Source organism: Salmo salar, chromosome 16 (genome assembly GCF_965601325.2).
Source record: "Salmo salar chromosome 16, fSalSal1, whole genome shotgun sequence".
Lineage (NCBI taxonomy): Eukaryota > Metazoa > Chordata > Actinopteri > Salmoniformes > Salmonidae > Salmo > Salmo salar.
Genome location: NC_138306.1, coordinates 27861095 through 27881466, shown reverse-complemented (window position 1 = coordinate 27881466; position 20372 = coordinate 27861095). Strand labels below are relative to the sequence as shown.

At 42.5% G+C, this 20372-nt stretch overlaps 1 protein-coding gene across 3 annotated transcripts; it reads right to left on the bottom strand.

The window, feature by feature from the left end:
• Nucleotides 1-5836: 5836 nt before the first annotated feature.
• Nucleotides 5837-19697, bottom strand: LOC106573405 (uncharacterized). Of its 3 annotated transcripts, XM_045697120.2 has the most exons (17): nt 19543-19696; nt 19306-19350; nt 17794-18042; nt 17416-17466; nt 15482-17273; nt 15119-15292; nt 14790-14963; nt 14529-14702; nt 13470-13646; nt 13151-13324; nt 12859-13032; nt 7486-7659; nt 7228-7398; nt 6927-7100; nt 6577-6750; nt 6296-6466; nt 5837-6029 (listed from the first exon to the last, which is right to left on the bottom strand). In XM_045697120.2, exons 2-17 carry the CDS (start codon nt 19334-19336, stop codon nt 6014-6016), a joined length of 4050 nt encoding a protein of 1349 aa, XP_045553076.2. In that variant the 5' UTR covers nt 19337-19350; nt 19543-19696; the 3' UTR covers nt 5837-6013. The 3 variants fall into 3 exon arrangements, 2 of the variants coding, with proteins under 2 accessions (XP_045553076.2, XP_014003900.3); XM_014148425.3 differs by lacking the exon at nt 19306-19350 and having other exon boundaries at nt 19543-19675; XR_001321339.3 differs by lacking the exons at nt 5837-6029; nt 6296-6466 and having other exon boundaries at nt 6628-6750; nt 6866-7100; nt 19543-19697.
• Nucleotides 19698-20372: the final 675 nt, after the last annotated feature.

The following is a 20372-nucleotide window of genomic DNA, read 5'->3' as shown; positions in this document are numbered from 1 at the left end:
GACATCATTGATGTATACAGAGAAGAGAGTCGGCCTGAGAATTGAACCCTGTGGCAACCCCATAGAAACTGCCAAAGGTCCAAAAGTATACAGAATGGTGTCGTCTGCGTAGAGGTGGATCAGAGAATCACCAGCAGCGAGAGCGACATCATTGATGTATACAGAGAAGAGAGTCGGCCCGAGAATTGAACCCTGTGGCACCCCCATAGAGACTGCCAGAGGTCCGGACTGGCATTCTCTATGGGGGTGCCACAGGGTTCAATTCTTGGGCCGACTCTCTTCTCTGTATACATCAATGATGTCGCTCTCGCTGCTGGTGATTCAACAGGCCCTCCGATTTGACACACTGAACTCTATCAGAGAAGTAGTTGGTGAACCAGGTGAGGCAATCATTTGAGAAACCAAGGCTGTTGAGTCTGCCAGTAAGAATGTGGTGATTGACAGGGTTGAAAGCCTTGGCCAGGTCGTTGAATACGGCTGCACAGTAATCTCTCTTATCGATGGCGGTTATGATATCGTTTAGGACCTTGAGCGTGGCTGAGGTGCACCCATGACCAAATCTAAAACCAGATTGCATAGCGGACAATGTACGGTGGGATTCGAAATTGTCGGTAATCTGTTTGTTGACTTGGCTTTTGAAGACCTTAGAAAGGCAGGGTAGGATAGATATAGGTCTGTAGCAATTTGGGTCTAGAGTGTCTCCCCGATGACCGCGGCAGCTTTCCAATCTTTGGGAATCTCAGACAATATGAAAGAGAGGTTAAACAGGCTAGTAATAGGGGTTGCAGCAATTTCAGTAGATCATTTTAAAAAGAGAGGGTCCAGATTGTCTAGCCCGTCTGATTTGTAGGGGTCCAGGTTTTGCAGCTCTTTCAGAACATCAGCTATCTGGATTTTGGTGAAGGAGAAATGGGGGAGGCTTGGGCGAGTTGCTGTGGGGAGTGAAGGGCTGTTGACCGGGGTACGGGTAGCCAGGTGGAAAGCATGGCTAGCCGTAGATAAATGCTTATTGAAATTCTCAATTACAGTGGATTTATCGGTGGTGACAGTGTTTCCTAGCCTCACTGCAGTGGGCAGCTGGGAGGAGGTGCTCTTATTCTCCATGGACTTTACAGTATCTGTCAATAATCCCACCGAAGGTGGCTCCCCTGCCTGCTCGGGCGGCGCTCGGCGGTCGTCGTCGCCGGCCTACTAGCCGCCGCTGATCCCTTTTTCCTTTTCGGTTGGTATGTCTTATTTTTTGCACCTGTTCCTTATTTGTGTATCTTGATTTGTGGTTATTTAAGCCTGTTTAGCCCGCCCAGGTTTGTGCGGGATTATTTTCGTCAGTGTGCTTTTTTTTGGATGTGCTGGCGATCTGCTTGAGTTGTTTTCTTTCCGAACTGTGGACCCGTTGTGTATGGGTTGGGCACTTAGTTCTCACGCCTGTAGTGTTGGCATCGACCGTTGTCAAACCAGAGAAAAATAAAACTCATTTTTCTTACCTCTGCTCTCTGCACCTGACTCCTACCACCACTCCTAGCAATCGTGACAGTATCCCAGAACGTTTTTGAGTTTGTGCTACAGTATGCAAATTTCTGCGTGAAAAAGCCAGCCTTAGTTTTGTGGTTTGTGGTGGTAAATAGACGGCTAAGAAAAATATAGATGAACACTCTCTTGGTAGATAGTGTGGTCTACAACTTAACATGAGGTACTCTTTCTCAGGCCAGCAATACCTCGAGACTTCTGTTACTGGACATTTTAATTGTATGTGTCCACATAACTGAGTATGTGACTAACCTTGTGAAACTGTCCTATTATAATCTCCTGTTTTTCTGAGTATAACTCTGGGTTGCAAACCAGCTTGCTCCTATGTCCTTCTATAGATAAAAGGAGAACTTATTTTATAATATCCACCACACTTCCTTAATATTAGACATTTCCTAACTGCCTGTGTATATTTGTTCCTAACTTCCCTGAAAAGTTGCATATCACGGGGGCTATATGATACTAATGCAGAACGCCACAGGATGTCTTTGTGCTGGTCAAGGGCAGTCAGGTCTGGAGAGAACCAAGGGCTATATCTGTTCCTGGTTCAACATTTTTTGAAAGGGGCATGCTTATTTAAGATGGTGAGGAAGGCAATTTTAAAGAATGACCAGGCATCCTCTACTGACGGGATGAGGTCAATATCCTTCCAGGATACCCGGAACACAACTTATTTCATGCCCTAGTCGAGCAAAAATGAATAGTGTTGTTCTGGACATCCAAAGATTTCAGCTAAACAGCGCCACACTCGGGCAGAAAAAAACAGAATGTTCTATCCTCTGTGAGAACAAGTTGTTTTGTACTTTTTATATCCATTCCCTCCCGGCTTTAGCTACCTACCCTGGCAATTTGCTAATTTCCATGTGAACGTATTGTCATTGCAACAAAGCAAACAGCTATAAGTTTTAGTTATGAACCACACCTAAGAGTGTTCCTTAGAGCAAAGCAAGAAACAGATCTTGAGCCAAGTTACGTGACACAGAGCGCCCGCTCCCTCTCGTCAGAAAATATACAAACAAATATCACAAGTCCACTACTAGTTACTTTCACTGACTCAACTGCACCCAACTCCTTTCCCACCTACTATGAAACCACAAATGGATCTGCCAAAAAGGCGAGGATCCACTTTCTCCAAAAATGCCACTTCTACTGGACCAGATTCTTATTTATCATGTCCATTGATGTCAGTCTTGGGTTCCAAGATCTTCCCCACACCTTCCACCTCATATTATATATACAGTACATATTATATATGTAGCAGTGGAGGCTCCTCAGAGGAAGAAGGGGAGGACCATCCTCCTCAGTGAATTTCAATTTAAAAAAAAGTAAAACATTTAAATTCGTTTTAATGCTTGTCATGTGAAGAGAAATAATGAAGAGAAATTATAGATTAAACGTATATGTGTTCATTGGCCATTGGACATAAACATTACACAACAAGTTGGAAATAGAAAATTCAACAATGAGTGATTTGGTTTGGAAGGAATCAGTGGCTAACTGCAAGCATTGCAAAGCAATCACTAGCCTGCTATTCACTGGAGTGGGTGTGTGGTCTGAAATCTGGCTTTAACGGTCTCTTTTCCAAGTCAACATTGGCCATACTGTCAATCCATCCTGATTTCTGCCGCGCTCAAAGCAACTGCTAACTCGGAACAGGGAAATCTGATTTCAGTGAGTTCAAAGACAACTGGGAACTTGGGAAAAAACGAGCTCCGACTGGGAAAATATGTTGTGAACGGTTATCCAACTCGGAATTGTAAGTCGGGAACTCGGGCCTCTTTCTAGAGCTATGACCTGAAGATCACTGACGTCTTCATGATTCGACTTGGTTTTTTTCTGAGTTCCCACTTGTCTTGAAAGCATCATAAATCCAGAGAATGACAGACTTTGACGACAAAGTTTGATGACAAAATTTGCTCACGAAGGACCTCCGTGCCACCTTCCTGTTCAAGTGAGCACAGCACAAAAAGTTGAGTCCAAAAATGCATCGTATGCTGCTGCCAGGGAGATATGTATACTGTAGCCATGAAAGTAATACTAAGTAAGTAATACTAAGTGTAAGAACGTCCCATGTTCTGAATTCGCTGTACATTTCAAAAGTGCTGAACAAATAGTTATAATGACTACGTCCAACCTAGCTCGCTCATTAATGTCTTTAAATTACGGATTGCCTCTTATCCGCTTGTTGTCCTCTTACGCCATAGTTTGTCAAAAAAATGTTTTGGACCCACCAAGATTTACATGTTAAAATTGCCACTGCAGCTGTATACTTTTGAGTAACTCTCAAAAATATCATGCCAGAACGTGTGCAGTTTGGGGCATGACCAGAAGAGGTGACCTAGGGTACCCTCGGCAGACTTGCACTTAGGGCATATCAGAGAGACCAAGGGGTAAAACGAGTGTAATTTGTAATAGTGAAATAGTGTAGTCTGTGAATCACTTTGTATTGAATAAGTTGGTGTTGGGAGTTTATAGAAAAGTATTGTCAGTTAGTGGGGGGGGGGGGGGGGGGGGGGGGGGGCATGGTTATGGCAAATAGGAGTACAGACAGAGGTCTCCGGAAGACCGAATGTTTTCCTTATTTGATAACATTTTTTAACTATTTTTTTTGCATAAAGTTATTGGCAGTAATACCTGTAGGGGATTTAGTTGATCAAAAGAGAAGTGCTGGAAGAAAGGTGTTGTGTATTATCTTGTTCAATAGCGAGCCATGAATTGGTGAAGGGATCTACCACGCCAGGGTATGCATCCTGCCAATAAACCCTGGCCTCCATCCTAACCACAGTAACCTACGCCTGCGTGAGCTTCAACTGTTTCCGTCTCCTTGACTACACCAGTCTGGTCCGGCCTGTTTGTGAGTCCTCACTTTTCACTATCTTATGCAAGACTGTGTTAGCCCACTGAGGTAATGCCTAGGCATCCCCGGTTGACACTGTCTATGTTGTCACTACCTGTTTCAAAATGTTTTTCCCATGATGTGCCCACTGAACACGACCCTGGTATAGATGATGTCACTAGGCTGGTTATTGTGTTGTTACAGTATCTGGCCACTGGAGGGCTGGCAATGGAAGTTCAGAGGAAACCCAACAAACTCAATGTGAGTATATATAGTTGTATTTATTTTTTATATAACCTTTATTTAACTAGGCATATACCACACAAGTGCTTTATTCACTGAGCGATCTGATTAATCAAAAAATGTATGATATACTTTTTGAATTCATTATCCCAATTTTGAAGTCTCACCCTAGTGAATCTTTTGTGTTGTTCGCCACTGTTAGTAGTGAGTCGCTAAATTCATTGCTTCTGTGATTGTGAAGTGTTTCACCATTTGTTATTTTAAGTTAAGTAGTTATGCTCACTGTTCTGTTAACGTGTTGAACAGCTGACCACACTGATAGGCCTGAACATCTTCAGCCTACTGCTGGGGTTCTGTGCTCTGCTGGCCTACAGCCTCATTCCTACACAGGCTACAGCACTCTACACAGACCAACAGGTGTGTTGTACTGTCTGTGTGTGTGCGTGTGTCTCTATCTCTGTGTATAACCCCCTCCTTTCTTTTTCTCCCTCCGTCGTCTCCCTCAGCGTGCGGGTGTGTACATAGTCAAGGACAGCTCTATCATGTTCACAGTAGTGTCTGCTGGCCTCTGTCTAGACTCTCTTCCTGTTCTGGAGAGGTCTACGACGGTACAGCGGCCCCCCACACTCAGACCTACAACCATCTAGCACAGGCAAGATCAAATGCACGCAAATGTCAGCACACGCACACACACACACAGCAGCATATACACATATACAAACACTAGCACATACGCATGGACGCACATATGCACCTGGCCGAATACACACTCACACAATCAAATACATATTGACATGGTCACATATCTAGCTGCACTGGACTTACTATACAAACAGTCTCTTTTTCACAGGGCCCGGATGAGGACACTAATGAGGCCCCTAATGGAAACAGGAGAATAAAGCCTTTAAACCAGCAGACCTGTGTGTGTGTGTGTGCGCGCGCATGTACGACAAACTATCTTAAGATATTCATTTGATGAGGATGTCTAAGAATATGCACAATGATGTATCATTCTAACATTGTATTTTATTCCTATGACATTAAATAGAACATTGACAATCAATCCCCTTATACAATGTGTATAAAACCTTGTAAATATGTACACATATATCCAGGAAAATACATACGCCTATATATTTTTCAAAGATCAGTACTGTACTGCATACAAATGCATTACATTTGTAAAGTAGGTGTTGAGCGTCTTCAAAATGATAAAGCATAATCAAAAAGTGTATTAATCTCACTTGTTTTTAATGCTACGCTGCATCTGTTTGGTCTATTTGGTCTACACACAGCATGTTTTCAGTTCAGTGGTTTCAAGAACGGTTGAGCACTGCGTCCACGTCACTTCTTGACTGTCTCTTCAGAATGCGGCTGATTACTATGTCCTGTACGAAGATGGCTGTTTCACATTGGGACCAATCTAAAAGAAAGGATTTTGCAGAACAATAATGAGTCGTATGTATACAGGAGAGCTAAATACAGGATCATCGGAAAGAAACATACGGTGTAATAAAGAGTGCAACACAAGCTCTTTATCATTTTACTGTGCCACTATTAAGGTATATTTGTTTTCAGTCACCTTGCATTATCAATGAAACTCAATGACTTGCAATATTAACAAACACAAACACATATTGAATGACATTTGTGATACTCTTGACACTATACCACAACTATACCACTCACCCCACTTTCTCTAGTTTACAGTGTGGATCCTTCTGCAGTGCTTTGAGCAAGGCTTTTCCACGCCCATACCTGTTCTGGTTCAGATCGAGCTCTGTCAGGTGGAAGGGGTTGGAGCTTAGAGCTGAGGCCAGAGCAACACAGCCATCCTCTTTGAACTTACAGTTTGCTACCCTACAGGAAGAGAATCCAGTTATTCCATGTCAGATCAAAAATGATTGTATAAAACTTTTCAGTATAAAGCCCACATCTGCATTGGCTAAGGCTAAGCCATGTAAACCTACTTCAGTGTCTCCAGTTTACACTGTGTTTTCTTCAGTCCAGCTGAGAGTAGCTGTACTCCTGAATCATATAGGTTATTGTCACTCAGGTTCAGGTTTTTCAGACTACAGGAGTTTGAGCTGAGAGCAGTGGCCAGTGCTGCACAGCAATTCTCGGTGAGGTTACAGTCATCCAGACTGGAGGGAAAACAAAAAACACTGAAACTTAGGATGACAACTGTAATATGATAGGAATGACTTTCTAGTTTGTATAATACATTTATAACCATAGCGTTAAATAAATCAAACCCACAACATGGAATAAGCAAATTGCGGTGATTGTAATGTCACAAAGGTTTGTCATGATTAATCACGTCAAAATCTCCAGTTTACAACAGGGATCCACTAGCACAGCAAAGCGCAGATTCATTCCTGGGTCTCCTGGAGAATTGGAACTCAGGTCAAGATCTTTCAGGTGAGAGGGATTTAACCTCAGCGCTGTGGCCAGAGAAGCACAGCCTTCCTCTGTCATATCACAATTACAGAGCCTGCAGAGGATGAAAGTAATTCACTTAGCCATTTCTGAAATTGAATTCAAAGGTTGAGAAAATCTAAAATAAGACAAATAATTGGCGAGTTTAAAATCAATAAAAATGGTTCAATTAAATCCAATACCTCAGAATCATCAGTTTACAGTGAGGATTGCCTAATCCTGCAGAGAGCATCATCACTCCTGAATTCCCCAGATAATTGTGACTCAGGTCCAGCTCTCTCAGACTTGAGGTTGAGCTGAGAGCTGCTGCCATTGCCTCACAGCATTCCCAACTCAGTTTACAACAAAACAGGCTGGTAAAAATGTCAACAGATAATGAGAAACAGAATTTTCTCTTAGCCACAGTAATTAGTTAAACACTGCCGATTTATAAAACTCACCTCAGTTTCTCCAGTTTACAGCATGGATCCTTCAGTCCAGCACAGAGCAGCTTCACTCCTGAGTCTCCTCCATTATTCCTGGTCAGGTCCAGCTCTCTCAGGTGTGAGGGGTTTGATTTCAGGGCTGAAGCCAGAGAAACAAATGCTTCCTCTGAAATGTAACAGTCTGTAAGCCTGCAGAAAGAAATACAATGTTATAACGTCAAAGGAGTGGCTGCATTGCTGAATTCTCTGGAATGCTCTTCCCGATAGGAAAAAAAGCGTTTGTGCATGTGCCGGATTTTCTATACACAGATTCAAATAAAATAAAATTGTATTTGTCACATTAGCCGAATACAACAGATGTAGACCTTACAGTGAAATGCTTACTTACAAGCCCTTAACCAACAATGCAGTTCAAGAAATAGAATTAAGAAAATATTTACTCAAAAACTAAAGTAAAAATAAAAATGAACACAAAATAAAATAACAATAACGAGGCTATGTACAGGGAGTACCGGTTCCGAGTCAATGTGCATAGTTAAAACAAAGGGGAGGTTGGGGATCAATGTAAATAGTCTGTGTGGCCATTTGATTAATTGTTCAGCAGTCTTATGGCTTGGGTGTAGAAGCTGATAAGGAGCCTTTTGGACAAAGACTTGTCGCTCTGGTGCCGGTTGTCGTGTGGTAGCAGAGAGAACAGTCCATGACTTGGGTGACTGGAGTCTTTGACCATTTTTTGGGCCTTCCTCTCACACCACCTAGTATACAGGTCCTGGATGGCAGGAAGCTTGGCCCCAGTGATGTACTGGGCCATATGCAATGCCCTCTGTAGCGCCTTACGGTCAGACACCGAGCAGTTGCCATACCAGGCGGTGAGAATACTCGATGGTGCAGCTGTAGAACATTTTGAGGATCTGGGGACCCATGCCAAATCTTTTCAGTCTCCTGAGGGGGAAAAGGCGAGTGGTGGACACCAAGGAACTTGAAACTCTTGACCCGCTCCACTACAGCCCCATCGCTGTGAATGGGGGCATGTTCGGCCGTCCTTTTCCTGTAGTCCACGATCAGCTCCATTGTTGTCCTGTCTCTGTCCTCCTCCCTATAGGCTGTCTCATCATTGTCGGTGATCAGGTCTACCACTGTTGTGTTGTCAGCGAACTTAATGATGGTGGTGGAGTCGTGCTTGACCACGCAGTCGTGGGTGAACAGGGAGTACAGGAGTGTACTAAGGATGCACGCGTGAGGGGATGATGGTGTTGATGTGAGTCATGACCAGCCTTTCAAAGCACTTCATGGCTACCCACGTGAGTGCTACGGGGCGGTAGTCATTTAGGCAGGCTACCTTCGCTTTCTTGGGCACAGGGACTATGGTGGTCTGCTTGAAACATGTACAGTTGAAGTCGGAAGTTTGCATATACTTAGGTTGGAGTAATTAAAACAGTTTTTCAACCACTCCACAAATTTCTTGTTAACAAACTATAGTTTTGACAAGTGGGATAAGACATCGACTTTGTTCATGACCAAGTAATTTTTACAACAATTGTTTACAGACAGATTATTTCACTTATAATTCACTGTATCGCAATTCCAGTGGGTCAGAAGTTTACATACACTAAGTTGACTGTGCCTTTAAACAGCTTGGAAAACTCCAGAAAAAGATGTCATGGCTTTAGAAGCTTCTGATAGGCGAATTGATATCATTTGAGTCAATTGGAGGTGTACCTGTGGATGTATTTCAAGGACTACCTTCAAACTCAGTGCCTTTTTGCTTGATATAATGGGAAAATCAAAAGAAATCAGCCAAGACCTCAGAAAACAAATTGTAGACCTCCACAAGTCTGGTTCATACTTGGGAGCAATTTCCAAATGCCTGAAGGTACCACATTCATCTGTACAAACAATAGTACGCAAGTATAAACACCATGGGACCACGCAGCCATCATACCACTCAGGATGTAGACACGTACTTTGGTGCAAAAAGTGCAAATCAATCCCAGAACAACAGCAAAGGACCTTGTGAAGATGCTGGAGAAAACAGGAACAAAAGTATCTATATCCACAGTAAAACGAGTCCTATATTGACATAACCTGAAAGGCCGCTCAGCAAGGAAGTAGCCACTGCTCCAAAACCGCCATAAAAAAGCCAGACAACGGTTTGCAACGGCACATGGGGACAAAGATCATACTTTTTGGAGAAATGTCCTCTGGTCTGATGAAACAAAAATAGAACTGTTGGCCAAAATGACCATCGTTATGTTTGGAGGAAAAAGGGGGAGGCTTGCAAGCCGAAGAACACACTCCCAACCGTGAAACACGGGGGTGGCAGCATCATGTTGTGGGGGTGCTTTGCTGCAGGAGGAACTGGTGCACTTCACGAAATAGAGGAAGGAAAATTACGTGGGTTTATTGAAGCAACATCTCAAGACATCAGTCAGGAAGTTAAAGCTTGGTCGCAAATGGGTCTTCCAAATGGACAATGAACCCAAGTATACTTCCAAAGTTGTGGCAAAATGGCTTAAGGACAACAAAGTCAAGGTATTGGAGTGGCCATCACAAAGCCCTGACCTCAATCCTATAGAACATTTGTGCAGAACTGAAAAAGCGTGTACGAGCAAGGAGGCCTACAAACCTGACTCAGTTACACCAGCTCTGTCAGGAGGAATGGGCCAAAATTCACCCAACTTATTGTGGGAAGCTTGTGGAAGGCTCCCCAAAATGTTTGACCCAAGTTAAACAATTTAAAGGCAATGCTGCCAAATACTAATTGAGTGTATGTAAACTTCTGACCCACTGGGAATGTGATAAAAGAAATAAAAGCTGAAATAAATCAATCTCTCTACTATTATTCTGACATTTCACATTTTTAAAATAAAGTGCTGAGACTAACTGACCTAAGACTTGGAATTTTTACTCGGATTAAATGTCAGGAATTATGAAAAACTGAGTTTAAATGTATTTGGCTAAGGTGAATGTAAACTTCTGACTTCAACTGTTAGTATTACAGAAAATGTCAGTGAAGACACTTGTCAGTTGGTCTGCGCATGCTCTGAGTACACGTCTTGGTAATCTGTCTGGCCCTGCAGCCTTGTGAACGTTGACCTGTTTAAAGGGCTTGCTCACATCGGCTACGGAGAGCTTAATCACACAGTCGTACGGAACAGCTGGTGCTCTCATGCATGCTTCAGTGTTGCTTGCCTCGAAGCGACAATAAAAGGCATTTAGTCCGTCTGTTAGGCTCACATCACTGGGCAGCTCGCGGATGGGTTTTCGCCTGTAGTCTGTAATAGTTTGCAAGCCCTGCCACATCTGACGAGCGTCAGATCCGGTGTAGTAGTAGTCAATCTTAGTCCTATAATGACACTTTGCCTGTTTGATGGTTCGTCTGAGGGCATAGCGGGATTTCTTATAAGCGTCCGGATTAGTGTCCCTCTCCTTGAAAGCAGCAGCTCTAGCCTTTAGCTCTGTGTGGATGTTGCCTGTAAACCATGGTTGGAAAATGTACGTACGTTCACTGTGGGGACGACGTCGTCAATGCAGTTATGGATGAAGCCGGTGACTGAGGTGGTATTCTCCTCAATGCTATTGGATGAATCCTGGAACATATTCCAGTCTGTGCTAGCAAAACAGTCCTGTAGTGAAGCATCCGCTTCATCTGACCAATTCCGTATTGAGCGTGTCACTGGTCCTTCCTGCTTTAATTTTTGCTTGTAAGCTGGAATCAGGAGGATAGAATTATGGTCAGATTTGCCAAATGGAGGGCGAGGGAGAGATTTGTATGCGTCTCTGTGTGTGGTGTAAAGGTGGTCTAGAGTTTTTTCCCCTCTGGTTGCACATGTGACATGCTGGTAGAAAAGAGGTAAAAAGGATTTAAGTTTGCCTGCATTAAAGTCCCCGGCCACTAGGAGTGCTACTTCTGGATGAACATTATCTTGTTTGCTTATGGCCTTATACAGCTTGTTGAGTGCGGTCTTAGTTCCAGCATTGGTTTGTGGTGGTAAATAGACGGCTAAGAAAAATATAGATGAAAACTCTCTTGGTAGATAGTGTGGTCTACAACTTAACATGAGGTACTCTTTCTCAGGTGAGCAATACCTCGAGACTTCTGTTATGGGACATTTTATTTGTATGTGTCCACATAACTGAGTATGTGACTAACCTTGTGAAACTGTCCTATTATAATCTCCTGTTTTTCTGAGTATAACTGGGTTGCAAACCAGCTTGCTCCTATGTCCTTGTATAGATAAAAGGAGAACTGAAAAGATGCTTCCAGTGGTGCTGGCCCAAGAACAGGGAACTGTAGAGATTTGTGCTTATCACCCAATGCTTCGGAATTCAGACTGTCTGCACTGCACAATGTAACTATGTTATTCTCCTGAACTCAGAAAAATAAAGAATCTTAGTTTGACTTGGACTCCAGCAAATCCTTATTTTATATTATCCACCACACTTCCTTAATATTAGACATTGAGCACCAGCAGTTATTGACAAATAAACAAAGAACAGCTACGTTCTGTCTTGAGGATGCACGGAAAACCCAGCCAACTGCATATTATCAGTGTCGTCATTCAGCCACGACTCGGTGAAACACAAGATATTACAGTTTAATGTCCCGTTGGTAGGATAGTCTTGAAAGGAGCTCATCCAGGTAATTTTCCAGTGATTGCATTTTGGCCAATAGAACGGATGGTAGAGAGGGGTTACCCACTCGCCGATGAATTCCCATAAGGCACCCCAATCTCTGCCCCCTGTACCTCCGTCTTTTTTTCACATGAATGGCGAGGATTTGGGACTGGTCTCGGAGAAACAGTATATCCTTTGCGTGGACTCATTAAAGAAAAACACTTTGTCCAGTTTGAGGTAATTAATCGCTGTTCTGCTTTCCAGAAGCTTTTTTGGGTCATACGAGATGGTAGCAGCAACCTTATGTACAAAATAAGTTAGAAACAATGCGAAATAACACAATAGCACAGTTAGTTAGGAGCCCGAAAAACAGCGGCCATCCCCTCCGGGGGCATTTTCTTTGGTCAGGCATTTTTGTCTGGTATAGCCTATAAACTTCGACTTGTTGCACAAAAGACATGATCGACATGTTGTACAACAAACTTCTTTGTCTGTGGGCTATTACAACCTAAGCACAACACAGACAGGCAGTCTAAATAGCGATTTAATGGTCGTAACACATGCATAGACTCTAATTTGGTTCTTTAGCTCTGGGGAAGATGCTTCCAGTGGTGCTGGACGAGGAAGAACAGGGCAATTAACTACGGTCACACAGCCTCATCCTAATTTTAAACGCATAGCTTAGAGCCACAGAACTTCACAGTTTGACTCTTTCAAAATATAATAAGGAATTATATGAATGAAGTATTGTTGTAAGTCGTATAACTGTACCTCAGTGTCTTGATTTCACAGTGTGGGTCCTCCAGTAAAGCAGAGAGCAGCTTCACTCCTGAGTCTCCTAGGAAATTGTTACTCAGGTCCAGCTGTCTCAGGTGTGTGGGGTTTGACCTCAGAGCTGAAACTAGGGAACAGCAACCGTTCCTAAGGACACTACAGAATGACAGCCTGCACAAAGGAAGGGAAGAGGCCTTCACTACATCTTGATACCAGCTGTGACAGTAACTTTAGCTAAAAATCTAAACCCCTTTCCTGTTTAGTTACAAATTGTTACAAAAAGACTAACCTCAATTTCAATAGTTCACAACCTGGATGCTCCAGTGCAGCAGAGAGAAGCTTTGCTCCTGTGTCTCCTGCTTTATTGCTGCTCAGGTCCAGCTGTCTCAGGTGTGAAGGGTTGGACTTCAGAGCAGAGGCTAGTGAAGAAAAGCCTTCTTCTGTGACTCCACAGGTTTCAAGCCTTCAGATAAGAGAGGGATATGTTTTTTCTGTTTCAGCTGAGTCTGTACAGTTTGAGTGTCAACCATCAGTATCCCAACTATCTGAAACTCAGATGTTGTCTCCAAGAACAAGATTTAACAAAACTATTCTTTATCAGCACTTGCCTCAGTGTCTCCAGATTACAAAGTGGATTCCCCAGTGCAGCAGAAAGATTGGCCACTCCTGCGTCATGCAGGTTATGATTGTAGCTCAAGTCCAGTTCCGTCAGGTGTGAGGGGTTTGACCTCAGAGCTGAAGCCAGAGAAGCACAGCCTTTCTCTTCGATTTTACAGTTTGACAGCCTGCAGAGAAATAGAAAAGAGTTTCACTCTTTCAGCATACATATCGAAGAGCTGAGAAGCTACACAATAATTTGTTTTACTCAACATGTCTACCACAACCAAGTTTATCGTGTTTAATACAGACAGTAACAGAAAGGGTCATGTACAGAAATCAATCAATTATAATTAATGAAAAGGCTTGAAATAAAGAGAGTATCTTAGACTGAGTCATTCATTATGCTTTGTGAAATATCATCTTCTGTAATTTTTTACAAGAGATTTTTTTTACAATATTTACAATTTCTGAAATACAAACGATTAAACATAATTATCACATCAGCGTTTCTAGTTTACAATTGGTGCTTCTCAGTCCAGCAGAGAGCAGCTCCATTGTCCTGATCAGTAAAGGGGTATTTTGTTATTGTAGTTTGGTCAGGACTGGCAGGGGGTGTTTGTTTTATGTGGTTCGGGGTTTGTTGGTCTATGTGTTTATGTAAAGGGGTGTTTGTTTAGAGTGTTCCGGGGTTTAGGTTAATGTTCAATGTTAGTATATTTCTATGTTCTAGTCTAGTCTTTCTATTTCTATGTTTAGTTTATGGGTTTGACCTTCAATTGGAAGCAGCTGCTCCTAGTTGCTTCTAATTGAATATCTTATTTAAGAGGGGTGTTTTTTCTATGGGATTTGTGGGTAGTTGTCTCCTGTTTAGTGTCTGAGCACCTGATAGAACTGTTAGTGTCGTTAGTTTTGTATACATGATTTGTTTGTATTCCTTCTTCAACGTTAAAAAGAAGATGAGTATACACGTTCCCGCTACGTTTTGGTCTGATCATTATGACACCCGTTACATACAGCCCAATACTGTGCAGGTTTATGAAATACAAACGATTAAACATAATTATCACCTCAGCGTTTCTAGTTTACAATTGGTGCTTCTCAGTCCAGCAGAGAGCATCTCCAGCCCAATACTGTGCAGGTCATTGCGACTAAGATCCAACTCTCTCAGACTTGAAGAGCTTGAGCACAGAGCTGAGGCCAGGGCTTCACAACATGTCCCAGTTAAGCTGCACTCAAACAAACTGAAAAAAGAACATTGGTGCTGTATATTTCATCAAATATTACTCTAAAGTTAACAACGTAACCTGTTGAGTGGAGAGAATACTTACCTCAGTGTCTCCAATTTACAGTGTTGAACCTCCAGCGCAGCAGAGAGCTGCTTCACTCCTGAATCTCCTAGGTTATTGGAACTCAGATCCAGCTCTCTCAGGTGTGATGGGTTTGACCTCAGAGCTGAAGCCAGAGAAGCACAGCCTTCCTCTTGGACTTTACAGCCTGACAGCCTGCAGATAAGTACAAAGGGTTTTACTCTTTCAGGACACACAACAAATAGCTGAGAAGTTAATCAATAATTTGTTTTACGAGCCAGAATTAATAAATTGGATATAGATGTGTTACCTAAATAACAATAATATAATGTAATAGTCATAATACTCACTTCAGTGTTTCCAATTTACAGAGTGGATTGCCCAGTCCAAGACAGAGCATCTCCACCCCTGAATCAGTCAGATCATTGTGACTCAGGTCCAGCTTTCTCAAACTTGAGGTACATGATCCGAAAGATAAGGCCAGATTCTCACAACATCTCCAAGTGATATTGCAAGAATTCATCCTTTGGGAAATAAGGAACATTTGAAAATACCACTCTGTTTTAGTCCAGTGTTTCTCAAACTTTAGTCCATAACCCAGCCCAGGTTTGTATGTTTTGAACATGTATCTGAATCTGAGATAGGACTACCTGTCACTTGTTGAATGTTTATGGGAAGAAGAGGGAGGGAGAGACAAAAAGCAGAGTACTTACAGAGCCGTTTTAGAGGCTTTGATCACTGGCAACAGCCTCATAACGCCTTCGTCTGATCTGACAAATTTATTCAGATCAAATACATCCAGCTCCTCATCTGAGGACAACATAACAAAGGCCAGAGCAGACCAATGAGAATATGAGAGTTCAACCTCCGAAACACCTCCTGACTTCAAGTAGATTTGGATTTCCTCCACCAGAGAATTGTCGTTCAGCTCATTCAGACAGTGAAACAGGTTGATGCACCTCTCTGGAGAGGGATTTTTCCTGATCCTGTCCTTAATGAAGTCGACTGTGCCCTTGTTGCTCTGTGAGCTGCCTTCTGTCTGTGTCAGTAGGCCTCGAAGGAGTGTCTGGTTGGACTTCAGTGAGAGGCCAAGAAGAAAGCGCAGGAACAGGTCCAGGTGTCCACTCTGACTCGTTAAGGCCTTATCCACTGCGCTCTTGTAGATGTTGTCAGGACGAATTTCTTCATACAAGACAATTCCAGTCGAGGAAGATGGTAGTTGGGGTGTTATAACATCCTCATTGTTGTCTTCAAATGAAAGAAACACATACAAAGCAGCAATGAACTCCTGAAGGCTCAGATGAACAAAGCTGTAGACCACCTCCTGGAACATACACTCTTCTCTTAACATCTGTGTGAACACTCCTGAGCACAAAGAAGCTTGTCTGATGTCAATGCCAAACTCTTTCAGATCTTTCTCATAGAAGATCAGGTTGCCTTTTTCAAGATGTTCAAAGGCCAGTTTTCCAAGTTTCATAATGATCTCTTTATCCCAGTGGAGATTTGTGTCAGGGTCTTCATGATACTTCCTCATTGTCTGTATTGTCTGGAAGATCAGAAACTGTAAGAACATTTGTGTCAGAGTCTTGGGCAAGTCTCCACTTTCTGCTTTACTCAACAGTTTCTCTAGAACAGTGGCTGAGATCCAACAGAACACTGGTATGTGGCACATGATGTCGAGGCTCCTTGATGACTTTATATGTGCAATGATTCTTTCAGCTAGTTTCTCATCACTGACTGTCTTCATGAAGTATTTCTCCTTCTGTTCATCCCTAAACCCTCGTACCTCAGTCACCTGGTCAACACACTCAGGAGGGATCCGATTGGTAGCTGCTGGTCGTGAAGTTATCCAGAGTAGAGCAGAAGGAAGCAGATTCCCCTTTATGAGGTTTGTCAGAAGTACATCCACTGTGGTTAACTTTGTGACATTACAGCAGATCTCATTTCTGTTGAAATTCAGAGGAAGTTGACACTCATCCAACCCATCAAAGATAAACAACACTTTGACTTTTTTAAAGTTGGAAAGTCCTGATTCTTTGATGTCGTCAAAAAAATCATGAAGTAGGTCAATCAAACTGAGCGTCTTTTCCTTCATCAAATTCAGCTCCCGAAAAGGAATTGGAAATATGAATTGTATATCCTGATTAGCTTCTCTATCAATCCAGTCCAGAATGAATTTCTGCACTGAGACTGTCTTTCCAATGCCAGCGACTCCCTTTGTGAGTACAGTTCTGATAGTCATGTCCTGTCCAGGTAAGGGTTTAAAGATGTCGTTGCACTTGATTGGGATCTCTTGTGTCGCTGGTCTCCTTAATACTGCCTCAATTTTCATCACCTCATGTTCTTTGTCAACCTCACCACTTCCACCCTCTGTGATGAAGAGCTCTGTGTAGATCTTATTTAGGAGTGTAGGACGTCCTTGTGTAGCTATTCCTGGAAATATTCTTTCAAATGTTCTCTTCAGGTACGATTTCAATTCTGTTTGGCACATTTCAATATTCTCATCTGAAAAATAATAACATTGGTGAATAACGCAAAACATATTTGTTCGTTTTAAACAATTTTAACACAGGACACAGTTTAACCTTGTAGGAAGTCAGTCAATCAATTGTTGATGATCGCGAAGCCAATATTTCATGTAATTTACCTTTGTCTTTAGAATTCAGAGTTGTGCTGACATGGACTGCAGAGGGTTCACCTGGGATGTGAGAGCAACAGATCATTAATAGTAACCACTGCCTTCTCATCAGTGTTTTTGTTTTTTGGTGTGGATGTAGAGAGACTCAGCATTTATTACCATTGCCTGTAGTGTTTTAATTGATGCATAATCAACTGATCCTTACATATGGTAAGCATTATCCTAACCCGCAGCAATGACATTGCATCTGGGCTGAGCTGCGATTGAGGTACTGTCTTTGGTTTAACTCATGGGACAGTGATGAATAGCAAACATGTAAAAATCCAAGATATCCCAACTTTATACATTGTATTTCTGCAGCACACAGAGGGAGATAGATGATCTTACCTAGATCTTGGACTAGTTGAGGTTGTTGTTCCAGTAGAATCCTGTAAAAGGCTGATTTCACCTTTACCCCTCCTGAATTCAGGGCCTCATACAGCAGTCTCATTTGTTCCTGGCTGGTCCTGGTAGCATGGATATTAGAGTACACCTCCTTATGGATCAGGCACCTCTGGAGTAGGTCATCTGCTATGGCCATCACTATGGTAACCCTCTGAATGAGCTCAGCCCTGTGCTTATCCACAAACTGGGCATCTGGGAGTGATGTTAGATAAGAGAGATGCAAAGTTATCAAGCCAAGTTATCACATCATCTCTGTGAACCTGCTCCTAAGTGGGTAGGACTAGGAGGGAAGCTTTAAAGATTAGAATATCACATGTTTCACAAATATGACTTTACAAACATCTGTCAACGTATCTGGTATGGTCTCTGTGACTGACATTGCAGGGCATCATTCCTGACAGTTTATAACAACTGTGGTATCCCGGGAACTCTACCCTGGCGGTTGGTAATAGAGGGGAGGTACGTCCTGCGACGTTGGCTCCCTCTGCTGGGAGTACACGGGCTGGGCACCCTGACACGGATGGCTCCAAGTAGAGGTAATTAGGGGAAAGTGCCAACCAGCCGTGGAGGCACATAAAAGGAGCACTGTGGCACACCGTGGGGGAGAACAGAGGGACCGACACAGAGCAGATGCTGAGAAGAAGAGCTGAGCCAAACCTACGTGATTTCGTTGTTATGTGTATTTTATTGCCTAGTAAAGTCGTGTTTGCTGACTAGAACCTCCCTGTCTCTGTGTCAATCTCTGTATGCTCAACACCCCACGGTTTACCGCACAACGTTAATCTTTAAGGACAATCATTGCTTTGATTTTGTACAAAACATGGTAGCATTTAACTGTATTTACAATGTATAGACGTATTCTTACAGCTAACCCAAGATAGTTCATATGGGCTATTTAAAATTGAAATCGTTGTCTCGTTGTGGGAGAAAGAGGCAAGGTGGGCATAGCCAAGCACCACTCAGAGCTAGCAATATCCTATTGGCATATTTTAACATGTATTTGCATATTTACGTCAGGGAACGCCTACTCTCTGTATGAGCTTGTACGCAAGAACTTGAAACTACCGTTGCACTCCTTCTAAATAATATAATTTCTAGAGAGTTTGGCAATGACCCAAGTCCAAAAACTTAGTGCACTCTGTTCATAACACATTCTAGTTTTGGGAACGGAAAATTGTGTCGCGATCCGATGTTTCATCTATGAGAAAATAAGCAGAAGGTCAACCCAGTTTTATCGTGCTGCATCTTCTCCCTCTGCTTTGCCGCTGGACTTCCTCTCTTTATCAAATAGCGAAAGTGAAATCTTTTCCCTTTTTCTTTTCCCATATACCATTCTTGGAGAAATGTGATAAAATCATTCAATATTTGGATAAATGTTATGTCCTTTGCCATATGAAAATAGTTAAATATCATTTGTGAGTTAAGAGTTGATCACAAAGCCAGTATGTCACATACCATCTGAAATCAAGGCTGCAGACTCAGCCATGCTAGCAGTTTAACCTGGGGAGAGAGAAAGATACATTTTCTTCATCCTCTTTAGCTGTGCTACCAGGACTATTCAACACGGCCCTCAAGTACTGCAGTCATCTGCAGTTTCACAAAGGCTACTCTGTCAGCATGCATAGCTCAACATTGTTAAAACATAGGAAACTGTCCAAAAGCCTTCCGTGTTAAATTAGGCTATTTCCTTACCGTAGTCCCAGGATGTGAGATTTGGAAGCTAAATCGTGTCTGTCTATGGATATCTCCTTGAATGTAAAACTGTTATGCAATGAAACAGTACACCGACTGTGATTGTATCCGAGATGGCTGCTTATGTAGTGTTTCTTTTTCTCCAGTCATTTGTTTCTGTTGCCCCTCCCCGTTCAGAAGTTCAGATGCAGGGTGTGTAAATCGAGATAAAGGCTGACTGCTGAAAAGCTGAAGTCAGCCAACCAGTTTTGGAGTATGCCGCTGAAATGACGCTAAGATTTGCCTTCCCCCCTCTTTTGGACATGATCTTACTGTCAGTAAGCACACTGTCAAATAAAATAAAATGTTATTAGTCACATGCGCCAAATACAACAGGTGAAATGCTTACTTACAAGCCCTTAACCAACAATGCAGTTCAAGAAATAGAGTTAAGAAAATATTTAGTAAATTAACTAAAGTAAAAAAAATTACAATTAAAGGTAACACAAGAAAATTATGTAACAATAAGGAGGCTATATCGGTACCGAGTCAATGTGCTATGGGGAACAGGTTAGTCAAGGTAGCAGAAGTTTAAATTGATGAATTGTTCAGCAGTCTTATGTCTTGGGGGTAGAAACTGTTAAGGAGCCTTATGGTCCTAGACTTGACACTCCGGTACAGCTTGCTGTGCATTAGCAGAGAGAACAGTCTATGACTTGGGTGACTGGAGACCGTTTTTTGGACATTCCTTTGACACCGCCTAGTATTTACAGTACCAGTCAAAAGTTTGGACACTGTAATGGCTTGGTAGTCATGGTGAAGGAATGAGGCACAGGAAGCAGCGAGCACAG